The 12,329-nt window shown below is 37.5% G+C and overlaps 1 protein-coding gene across 6 annotated transcripts in view; it reads right to left on the reverse strand.

Moving 5' to 3' along the window:
• DGKH (diacylglycerol kinase eta) overlaps window positions 1–12,329 on the reverse strand; it is a 172,492-nt gene that overhangs the window by 54,042 nt on the left and 106,121 nt on the right. For 4 of the 6 annotated variants that reach the window (XM_065054598.1, XM_065054606.1, XM_065054613.1 and 1 more), the window contains 5 exons: window positions 11,098–11,202; window positions 10,637–10,769; window positions 4,471–4,577; window positions 3,252–3,377; window positions 1,240–1,342 (listed from right to left, as the gene is read on the reverse strand). In XM_065054598.1, the coding sequence (XP_064910670.1) occupies window positions 1,240–1,342; window positions 3,252–3,377; window positions 4,471–4,577; window positions 10,637–10,769; window positions 11,098–11,202 (574 nt within the window). Of the gene's footprint in view, window positions 1–1,239; window positions 1,343–3,251; window positions 3,378–4,470; window positions 4,578–10,636; window positions 10,770–11,097; window positions 11,203–11,812; window positions 12,299–12,329 lie in introns of those variants that run through there. The other 2 variants (XM_065054626.1, XM_021286773.2) reach the window with 2 other exon arrangements.

Here is a 12,329-nt window from a genome sequence, read left to right on the forward strand (position 1 = left end):
TTGTAAAAGTTACTGTACTCAGTTGCTCCCAGCTGAGACTTTGCATGAGAATTTTTTTTTACTGAAGTCATACTATTAATTATAATAAAATCATCGAACAATAGACGTTCAGTTGTGATCCAAAGCTTATTGAAGCCAATACAGGTCTTAACTAATGACCGCAGGCTTTCTGTAAAGGCCTTAGTAAATATGGCTAATGAACACTGTTGTCATTAACTTGAGCAGCCCATGGAAGTAGTGGTTTCTTCAAAATCAGACATTACAGGAACACGTTTTGACATTTGTTTCAGGCAATAATAAAATAACCATGCTGGTTTCAGTTGCCTAAAAAAATTACTAAATCTATAAATAAAAAATTGGCATTAAAGAATGATAATTAAAATCCACATTACCATAATGTATAATTTAAAATAAGGTTTGATTATTTAAATGCCAAGAAAAATAATTTCAAATATGGAATAATCTTCCTAGCATGAATAATAAGCAGCATCATGCTCTGCTCTGAGACACCACACAGCAAGTAATGAGACATGAGTGAATACATACAGCATGAACAATCACTTTTACTAACTTCATACAATAAAATTCATTAAATTGTGTTAAAGGTGTTGGTCCACATTTACCATCAACACAAACTATAAATTAAAGCAGTCAGATTTCATGATACTCCTTATTAACTCCACTCCCTGCCTTTACACACCATCTCCCACTGCTCACACATCTCCATCCCGAGCCATCAAAGAGCACCTCCGAGTTCTGAACATTTGCTGTTTTTTTACCAGTGTGTTGCAGGATTCTTACACTGCTTCTAGTTAAAAGCAATTTTAGAGAGGCTATGGAAGCGGTTCCTCTCTTTAGCCTGGTAAAGTAGCTGTTGGATCTGAGCCATTCAGCTAGCTTACCTCTGCAAAGTTACCTATAATCTGAGAACTCCTAGAATGAGGGATGCATGCCAGACAGGCATCAGCCCACTTCATCTGAAGACTCTGGTCATTCACTTGAAAAGTCTCCAAGGGTCATAAATAAAATGGGAGAAAACTTCTAGTGCAGGAACTTCCAAAAACATTTTTAAAAATCATGTCGGTTAAATAATCCTCTAAAAAGCTATATGGAAAATTACACTTTTCTTCAAATTTGAAGACTGCATTCACCTGCTCAGCAGGAGGATTTTAGCCTTTTTTAGTTATACAGGCACTGCAAGTCCAGAGCTACCACTGAACACACTACAATACTACGTACCATCAGAGTCTATACTGTTTAGTGCTGTTGGAGGTATGATCGATACCTTACATTGGCCAAGTGGACATTTACGTGGATATAGATCTTTACAGGCAGTGTGAACCTACGAAACAAACAAAAAGTTATTTACCTACAGCGGAATTTTGATGTGGAAGTATAAGTGATACAGTATTTATGTAACAAAAATAGACTAATTCATAACATCTAGGTCTAGATGGAAGAAGAGCGAGACTGGGAAAAAAAAAAAAAAGTGTTAAACCACGAAGGCTTGTGTGCTGGTTTGACTGAAAATGAGTTAATTTTCTTCATTAAGTTAGAAACCTTTCTTTTTCATAGCTAGCACAGTCATTATTTGGACTTAGTTTGAGAACAAGAAGATAACACGCTGGAACAGAGTTGTTTTTAATTGCTCTGATCTGAGAGCCAAGCATGTTCTGAGCGCTCTGCCCACAGGGGCGAGGCATCGAGGAAGGGGGGCATGGATGGGACAGAGCTTGACTGACATCCAGACTGATCAATAAGAGTATTCCATCCCATTAGCATCATGCTTCATGTTTAAAGGGAGTCGGGATGTTCAGGGCTCTTTCTCGCTTCTTGGCCTTCTTCACTCTTTTTGTCAAAGCCAGGGGAGTTCTGTTTGGGATATTTAGTTTGGCCTTTTACAGTTTTGGAGAGGCCTCTGGGCCTTTCTGCCTTTTTCCTTTTTTCTCTCTTTGGGATCAGCTGTTTGGGACCAGGTGCTGCTTCCTGGGACTGGCTGCTCAGTGTGGATGGAGTTTGTGAGGAATTGCATTGAGTACCTTTTCTTTTATATTCTATATCTATTTTATATATATATTTACTAGTAGTGTATAAGTATTCTGTTATTTTATTAAACTGTGTTTAACTCAGTCCGTTTCTCCCTTCCCTTTCAATTCTCTCCTCTATTTGGAGGGGTGTGGAGAGGGGTGAGTGAGCAGCTATTGGGGTTGTATTGTTAAACCACGACAGCTCGTTACTCATTCCAAAAAACGTAACTTCGGAGTAGTTCACCTTCAGCTACCCCTATTGCACAATTGTCCTTACAAAGGAACCACCTCCATCCACCAGCAAGGGAGCACCAAGTTCCCAGCAGCCAACGTCTGTGCTGGGGCAGCAGGCACATTGTTCACGTGCAAAGCAACAGCCCTGTACATGCCTGGTCCACCTGGATGTTCTGGAAGATGCATCTGCACTAAAGCAAACGCACCTACCGAGCCAGACCAACCCAACAAAGGTGGGTCTCATAAACTATGTATTGGAGAGGCCTCTTCTGTAGTTACTGGAAAAACAGGCACACACAGAGGGTGCTGCATTTCACCTAAATTTCAAATCACTTCTGAAGATGCCAATCGTTTCCCACTGCCTACACATAGAGCCTAAGCAATAAAAAAACTGCTGGCGTTCCACTTCAATAGCCTAGCATATGAAACCCATCTTTTTAGACAAGTTAAAAAAATGAAGAGAAAACTGTATTTGGGGAAAACAGCAATAGCATAGCTATTATAGAATTTCAGTCAGCAACCTACAGAGTGCCCTGAAGAAGAGAACTTCAAGATTTTGCATTAATACAAACATTACTACAATAGTAACAATAAATATCAATAAATATTAATACTAATAATATTGCTAAATATTACTAAAATATTACTACAGCAATATCTATGATAAAAGAGGCATGAAAGTAACATATGATTATCAGGCATAGAGAACAGACATTTGAACCTTCAGTTATCAGTTAGGAGAAGGCAGAGAAAACGCACTGGATGACAACACCTATTAAAGAAAAGCTGCATCTGTGGGCGTATTAAAAATTAACTGAAGTCAGTATGACAGTCATGAGAAATTATGAACGTCAAAGAGATCGGAGTTTGCACAAGCTGCCTGCTCCTACTTAATCCAAAATCACAGTTATGAAATGACAAAACGAAAATAGCGGTGAGCAATACAGCTGGCAAAATCCTCGATGCTTGGACATGGTTCATTGCACCTACCATAGCTTTACACCAAAGGCACTTCCAATCTTGCAGGCGCAAAACACTGCCACAGGTCTTGTCGCAGACTGCACATTTGGCACTGACGGGCAGATTACCCTCTAACCACTGGTGAGGCATAGCTATCTGTGAAGAAAGAGTCATAAAAGTTAAATTCAGAAATAGGAATGAGAGGCTTTTGTCTCTCAAATATAGGTTGATGTAAACTATTTTCTGTAACTCTACCCTTTCACCAAAGAAGCAGGTATGGATGACCAGAGTAAGTGACACTGATGCTCGCAAGGGAACAGTTATGAAGGTGGACTATGGTGGTGTTTCATGTGCTAGGCTAAAAATGTGACAGCTGAAGAAGGGAGACACATCTTCTTCAAGTATTCAAGTTACTATGGTAGCAACTAACCACAGAAAAGGGGCAGTTAAATCTAGAGACCCCGTAATACAAATAAGTACCCATTCTCTTAACGTTGACTACATGACAGAAACCAATTAAAATAACTAAAATTCAGAAGAATAGGCAGGACAGCAGAATAACTATGCAGCTTTATGTATCCCCCCAGTCACCATGACTGGTAGGTAGGTCACTGCTTATAACGCAGTCCCTAAATGCTGTGCAAAGCTTTACTCAGTGCAACCTTTGTCCCAGTCGTACCATGGTCAACTCAGAAATAACCATCTAGGAAGAAGATTCATGCCACTGGTACACACATAGCTGTGTCTGTAAAAATAACCTATCTGTTACAATAAAGCTCTGAAAAGCTTTTGTCATTCCTCCTGTAAATTTTAAAGTTCCTGCTTTCATGAGTAAAACATACCTTCCACAGGTCAGTGAATTCCAAGCAGGCCTCCTGGGGAACAGCTATCAGTAAGGACACAAAATAAATTGCCAAAACAGCGTGGTAACACTATAAAATACCACCTTTGCTTAAGAGCAGTAGGAACTTCTAGGAGCAATTCTCCAGCTTCAGAGTTTCTCTGCATGTGGCCTTTAAAATCTTCTAACACAGCTACAATCTACTGCCCACAGATACTAAAGTTGCCTTGTGAGACAGGAGTGTAACTTTTGTTCTAAATACCATGCTAATCTTTGAAAAGTGTTCAGAAATGTAGCAACCTACCACTAATTTCAATGGATCACATGGCAATATGTTTGTGCTTAGCCTTTTTTCCCCACAAAGAAGAAACAGCTTTGTAAAATACTGTAAATATTAACAGTACTTACACCATCTTCATCTTCAATGATGTCTTTTCCAATTGAGGCTAATGTAGTCCATTTGCAGTTATTTGTTGCTCTGACAGCACACCTTTTATGTGCTTTAAACTTACACACTGGAATACATAAACATGTATACTATGTTATTCCTTGTATTTCAGTGATATGTATCTTTTAAAAAAATAAAAACAGATATTTCATAAAACAGCCAAGTACATGTCACTTACTGATGCACACACAACACAAGCCAACTAGAAGAAAATTCAGTTCATAATCGGTCCAGCTTTAATTCACTAAACTGGGTTTAGAGGCAACAGACACTATATGCAGCCTTTGTAGTTTTTCATACATGCTTCAAAATGGTTAAACATTCAAGGCTTGAGTACCTCCTCAACTTTATAGCTGAGTTACAAGTAGCCAGGCTAAGAGGCTCTGCTAGAAGAAAGGTTAGAAACTCAGCAGCTGAGAAACACACCATTTTGCTTGCTTAGCTGTAGCCCAGAGAAGAGAATGGTTCGGCTGGAAGGGACCTATGATGATCATCTGGTCCAACTGCCTAACCAATTCAGGGCTGACCACAAGTTAAAGCATGTTAAGGGCATTGTTCAAATGCCTCTTAAACAATGACAGGCTTGGGCCATCGGCCACCTCTTTTCTATTCCTCCAGTGACACAACTCAAATACCAAGTTTAAATTTGCAACAAGTTGTAAGAACATGTTTCAAAGAAGTATTTTGCTTCAGGATCTTTGCTTCTTTCCATAAAGAATCCCTTTTAGGCACCATACTATGCCTGTTTTCTCAGAAGCTGAGAAAGCAAAGAGCTGTGTAGTGATTCAGGATGCTGGTAGTTAGAACGTTTTCCAAGAGGTTACATTAAGTGAGGAAGAACCTGAATTCTTACTTGATTATTTATTAAAAATCTACTAATTGCAATATTCAGCACGTCTATAGTACCGCCAGACATTTTGACAAATCTAATAACTTTTTGTATTTTGCTCAACTCAATAAGACTAGTAAATGATATCATATTATACCAAACAGGCCGATGCATACAACTGTGGGTATTTCTCTTACTGGAAGTGCATGACATCATTCTATTTAGAGTGCATTATACAAATTATTTTGGCAAAGACCATTAAAGGTTTATGAGAACTAGCCAGCAGACCAGAAGTAGTAGTCTCTTTTCAAACAAATACTTGACAGGAAACATCCAAAGCTTTGGCCTATTGCTTGCCCACCATTAAAAACATTAAGCCATGGTACAAAAGGTCTTGCAAATCATAAAGCTCTCACCTTAATTCCACTGATACTTTGCCAGACCAATTTAAAAAGTGAACCGAGACTATGTAAGCAGCATTTGAGTTTGAGAACAATCATCCCTGTTCTGGGAGACGTGTGAAAGTATGTGCTTAGCTCGAAAAAAGAGAAGGAAACAGAAAAAGGCGTTTCGTTCCTTTTACACTAATTCCCCTGGTTATTTCAAAGAGTAGCATTCATAGACCTGAAGTGTGCAAATATCCCATATTATTCAACTAACAGGGTAGGCTTACATTTTCAAAACAGCTCAGCATCATACTGTGTGTTTGTCAACCTAAGCTGGTTCCAAACGTCTAAAGGGGTCAGCTCCCACAGAAGCATTGGCCGCATTTTCAAAAGTCTTGGGCCTTGGGCAATTTTGCCACTTGGATGTTTTGGAGAAGATATGTCGCCTTCATATTCATAAATAATATGCACTTGTCTGCCATACAGACCTAAATACAACAAATCAGAGATGCGGGGCAGTAGGAAATCCCAAATGACTACAGCACAGCAAAGTAAGGGAATTTTGAAGTCCTGTTGAGCTAAGGTTCACCTAGACCTCAGGGTCTTGTATTCAGCCTTTGGAGAATACAGAACACTCCTTTCTCCACAGGGAGAAATTCAGACCTGTGATCTGAGGAGTTGCAGCAAGCCACACCACGGATGGCAAGCAAAAGCTAATGCTTCCTTTCTGGGCACAGTATATAACTTACAAATCTTAGGTCAGACTTGCTATAGATCTGCAACACCAACACTATCAAACAACAATTCATGCAACTCTGAGCATTAAACATTATCATAAGCAATGACCTTAAGACACAGATTAAACTTTTGAGCAAAATACATAGCAGTACAGAAGAAATGGGTATAGAAAGAAAAATTTTACATCAAATCTTAACCTTAGTTACCCATACTCTCTAATTTATTTTGTCTCAGATGACACTGCATCCCATTCATGAATCAGTCTGATATCCGAAATCTTTTGAAAAGATGCTGACATACTGCATGATATCAATTGCTACTGTTTTGCCAATAAAAGTTGAAAAAAGAAAAAAAATAGCCAAACTAAATCGAGAATATTTGTAGAACATTATTTTAAATTTATGTAAATGTTTGTAGCTGGAATATCAAGCAAGTCTCCCATAAAGCTAAGAGAACAACCTGACTAGTAAACAGTTGTCACAGTTGGACCAATATCTGCTGTCAGACAGTGATTAAGTCTACAGCTACCATTATCTATAATGAAGAAAAGTCAACATAACTGAACATTATGATGCAATCTCTTGCACTGAAAATATACATATTTGTTCTAAAACACTTAAATGCATAAAAAATGTACCTTTGTTTTCACAGTGTACTGTCAAAATAAGGTTTTGATTTTATACCAATTTAAAGAATGAGGTAAGTGAAGCACAGAGAGATTAATGGCAACATTGACTACTAAGTTTGGCTGTTGATAAGACAATGAAGACTTTTTTTTTTCAATATTTTTTCTTATTTTCTTATTGCTTGACTTCACAATACTAAAATGTTCTTTCAATATTGTTTGTTTGTGCAATTCATCACAGGAGAAAGTATCTCATCTAAACTGCAATCTTCAGCTTATGTGGTATATTTGATAGTCAACAATCAGGATTCAGTCATGATAATAACACTACCTAGGGAAATGCATCTTTGAGAATAATCATGAAGGCAGTGTTCCACTGGCAATGACTTGGATAGAAATGCAATATTAGTACACAGTAATCAAGGCTAAGAGCTTTGAAGAGTTTCTGTAGATAATGATCTATAGCTCTTTACACTTCTTTGCCTAAACACTCCATATATCCCTATGTTTACCTGACAACTCCTATGATTAGATTCATAGGCATACAGCAAGCTAAGCTCTGAATAGAAGAAACCTCTGAGGAGTATCAAGAACAAAAGCCTTACTTATTACAACTGGTTTGGAACAATTTCTGAAGCAAGGCCAAAAAAGATAAGTCCTCTGTCCTAGTAAAGGACACTCTGTGGATGAATGTAGGGGAGATCAGGCCTTTAGAGCTTGCTAGAGGAAAATTTTTGTTTATCAACACAACGTACAGGTAACACTTGAAAAGTAGGTTATCATTTGAGAAGACTCAAAAGAAGGAACTAGTGGGAGGAACAGCATTGCATCTCAAAGGTGTGTATAATTAATTTTTTTTCAAGTCAATGTTTTTTTGAGCAGTAGAAAGAATGAAGCTTGCTTTGGTATGGATTTACATCTTCAGTTTGATATATGTGTCAATTCTTTTACTTATAAAAAAATGCAAGTTCACACCACAGTCTTTTTCCTCGTGAAGGCATTAACAAACCCTCTTTTTCTACTCTGGTTTCCACAAAACTTACAGGAGTATCTTCAAGGTTGCCTGCAATTAATTGGTCAATCTTTGCCAAAGGCTACTGGGAGGAAAAGGGCTCTGAAAACAGAAGGCACACACTGATCTTCTGATGTATCGGAAGCTGCAAAACATCAGCGATGGGATTTATTTCTATTTTGTTGTTACAGTCAAGAATCAGACCACAAAGAGCACAAAGACTCTAAGCTACTTTCAAGATAACTTGTTGTGCCAGTAACCCAAACCACTGAGGAAGAAGAGCTCCAGTATCTCCTGAGAAGAAGCCTGTCATGCTTTTTAATACAAGATACAATAGAGTAGCCTGGGATCAATGACCCCACACATAATTGAATTTAGTATAGATATAAATGGATTTCCAGGGTAAAGCAGTACTGGAAGTTTCAGATACCAGGCATGAATATTTAAACAGGGTTTTTAAAGATGTAATGAGAAAAAGTATCACGAAACATGTCTGGGGAATCTTAAGACTCCATATTTCCACATCGTTTCCTCAAGCAGTGTACATTGCTAACATGGGGTAAGTCGAAAAAATAGATGGTGAAATGCATTAGAAGTGCATAAGACAGAAGTGAGTAAGTATGAACTCAGTCACATAAGAAAGAAGTAGCACCAAACCAAAATACACTTCTTTTATGAAAAAACTAAGGATAGTTAAACACGGGTTTATACAGATATATAGAATCAAGGACAAAGTATGAATATTCCAGTAAAAGAGCCAAACTTGGACTGATTCAGATTAGATGCATAACTAAAGTTCTCCTTTTATTTTTAAAAATATATAAAGATATAAACTAGTAGCTAAAAAGTAAGAGTAGGTAAGCTTATTAATAGATAAAAGAATAGTATCTATATATAAACCAACCCACGTCATACACGTTTACGGAACTGTGAACCAGTGAAAGCAAATCCAAACTACCATCAAGAGCCATTTGTAAACTGCTGAAAGATCTACGGGCATCAGAAATGTAGATAATGTAGATAAAAGTTATGCAGAAAGTTGACAAAGTCCAAATCTGGAAATCAGGGAAACTTCCTCAAAGTGAAGTTAATGCCAACATCTTGGAAATTAAAACCATAGTTAGAAGAAAAATAAGACACTGAAAAAGCAGAAAACTATGAACTATGACCATTACCGCTGATAATCTTACAAGAATAATTCTCACTAAACAACCCTGTAAAATAGCTATAATATTAACTTCAGAAAGGATAAATTCTTTATGAAAAGAAAGAAGTCTTTTCTTTGCCTAAGCAAATATAACTGTATTTGTACAGAGATGCAATACAACTGCATTTTAGTTAAGCACATGATGCTTCTGTCTGCCAATATCAGACACTGAAAATACTATAGTTGCCTTAAAACTGTCCAAGCAACTGAAACACAGTGGAAAACATATACCAGAGAAGCTGGAAGCAACTATGCAATTTCTAATTTCTGTGAAACGGGTTTGTCCCGTTCCTTGGCAACTGCACCGTTAGCTACATTAAAAGCATGGACAATTCAGGACAGTGGGTTAAAGCTTCCTTTGTAAGATTTCCTTAATACACATTATTGTGCTCAGACTTCAGGTATTATAACAGTATCAATAACAGAAATGCATTTGCAGTTAGGTAGCATACATTCGAAAATCAAGTTTAGTGTAAGCAACACTAACTCTTCTCCAGATAGTTAGCTATTTTGGTAAATAAATATCTCCACATTCCATATATATATATTATAAGGTCACACTGATGCTTTATTTTCTGCTGGATTCCAACACAAGTACATTTGTTGCTGCTTTTTCTTGGAGCTCACAGCAGAAAATAAATAAGCTGTTTCAGGTTTATTATAAATACTTGTTTGCAAAAGACCACTTCTCCAGATGAGCCTAATGCTTACCTCCTTTTTCTTTGTGCTGGATTTAATCTGTTAAACCATCAAAACGCAAAGGCATCTACATTTCTACCACTTTGCTGCATGAGAGAATATTTAAAGCAATAAATCTGTCCTCATCTGTCCCACCTGTGCTACAGGATCAGGCAGCAGCAACAGAGCAAATAAGAATTGGAGGGAAAGAAACGTGCTAAACAAAGTGTTAAGAATTTTTATAGATTTTGGGCAGAAACTACCATTATTTTTTTTTCTCTTGAGGAATGCCGATTCTGCAAACCAGTGAAACTACTTTGTTTCACATCTGCATTTTTGAAAGGCAAATCAAAGAAATCCTACATTTTCTTGCAAACCTTCCCCCCAGGCACACACATTCCAAACTGGTCACTGCAGCAGAAGGAACCGTTTTATTGAGAGGAGTTAAAAAAAGGCACCCGGAGCACTAAGAAGGTGCGCTAGACCATTAACAATCCCTCTGCCCAAAAGAAAGTCACTCCAGTGAATAGATTTCTCCCTTCATGCTTTTTTCTCACTCATTATTTTCAGAGTTATTACTTGTCTTAAACTTTCAGCCATCTGTCTACATAGTCATCATTATAAACGGGGGGAAGAAAGCGTTTATTTTACCTTCGCAAGACAGGCCGTGAGAAGTGACTCCAGAGAGGCTCTCTCTACACACGTTACAGAAGGTAGGTCGGGCATGGGAGCAGGCGTACCAGTTATGCATCCCTGAGAAATGTTCCACATTAAACTGTGCGGTCTAGTAAAGGAGAAGTTAAGACAAATTTGCAAGTACAGAACACAGCTACGGTGACTGAAATTACCTACGGTTCCATCTTACTGGAGGCGACAATGCTACAATCACCAGAAGTATTTTTTCAAAGGGTATTTAGCCTGCTCTCCCTCCAAACTTCTAAAGAAAAGTGTGATAATAAGCTCTCATTTCACTAGTAAAGGTCTTAACATGAAGCTTCACTCTGGCATTAGACACACTACTCATGGTAAGGAGGGTGAATACTCCAGTTCTGTGTCCTGTAGCTTGATCTATTCAGCTAGAACAAGTGGCATCAACAGGGATGTCAACTTACCTCATAGTGTTCTCTGGACTGAACGGACTTCAGAGAGCTTATCCAGTCCTCCATTTCTTTTCTGTTCTCAGCACACAATATCAGCCTCCTAAATGGAGTGATTATCTGAAAAAGACAACACATTCCGATTAATACAGGTAATAAAAATCATTATCGACTATAATATTTAACATATTCTTTCTTCCAAGATGATGTAAAGGAATACACACCCTAGGTCACAACATATTAAACACTGAAAAATATTTTCTTTAACACACTACCAACAATGAAGGAGTTTGCTTTTCCTTTTTCAGTTCCCAAGTTCCGAATCAGGCTTCGGTATACGTCTTTCCAAGGTATATTGATCACACCTCCTCTGTCCATACACTGAGATCTACACACTCAAATAGCAAGCACTGAAACTGCTAAAACAACCGTTCTGGAAATTGCTTATTGACTAAGATTGCAATCCTATTTCATAACAGCATTACAGCAACCGCAAGGTCCATTCAAATTGCTAGAGATGAAAATAAATAAAAATCAAAACCCTGTAAGTCTTAAACAACAATAAAAGTTTTCATCATATTTCTCTATCTTGTGTATTGGTACTAAATTTACACAAATTTAAACATAAATAAATTTAAACCAGAACCTTTAAGGTAAAACTCAGTATAGAAACACATACAAAGCTTTCTAAAAAGACACAGAGAACAAAAGCAAACAGCTGAAATTATACCCTACTAGGATGCTTGAATAAATCCCTGGATCAAGTTGATGCTGGGGAGTTTTCAGTGGTCTGAAGTTAGATTCTAGAAATCTGAAAATGGTGTATCTCAGAGGTTCAGAGTATAAGCTGTTTTCCCCTCTCCCTCACCAGCAGAAAAATAATTAAAATAACAGGAAGGCACCAGAAACTATCAGCTAACTCCCACTGAAATTATTTTGAGCACTGCACTAAAATAGACAGCGCAGTTACTTACATACCAAAGAATTTAAAACAAAATCAGTACATGAAATTAAAGAGAAGTTATTTGTTTTGTCATACGAAGTCTGAAAAACAGAATTAAATTCTTTATCTTGCGCATAAATCTATTGCATAGTGGGTACCCCCCACACTTGCAAATTACTTAAGTAGAACAAAGAAAGGACCACCAAAATATGATCATTCTGAGTACTGTTTTAAAAGCTACAGGCTAGGTCTTGTAACAATTGCACGATATTAATAAACACTTATCTACAGCTGCATTTACTTA

Source organism: Columba livia, chromosome 1 (assembly GCF_036013475.1).
Source record: "Columba livia isolate bColLiv1 breed racing homer chromosome 1, bColLiv1.pat.W.v2, whole genome shotgun sequence".
NCBI classification, from domain to species: Eukaryota; Metazoa; Chordata; class Aves; order Columbiformes; family Columbidae; genus Columba; species Columba livia.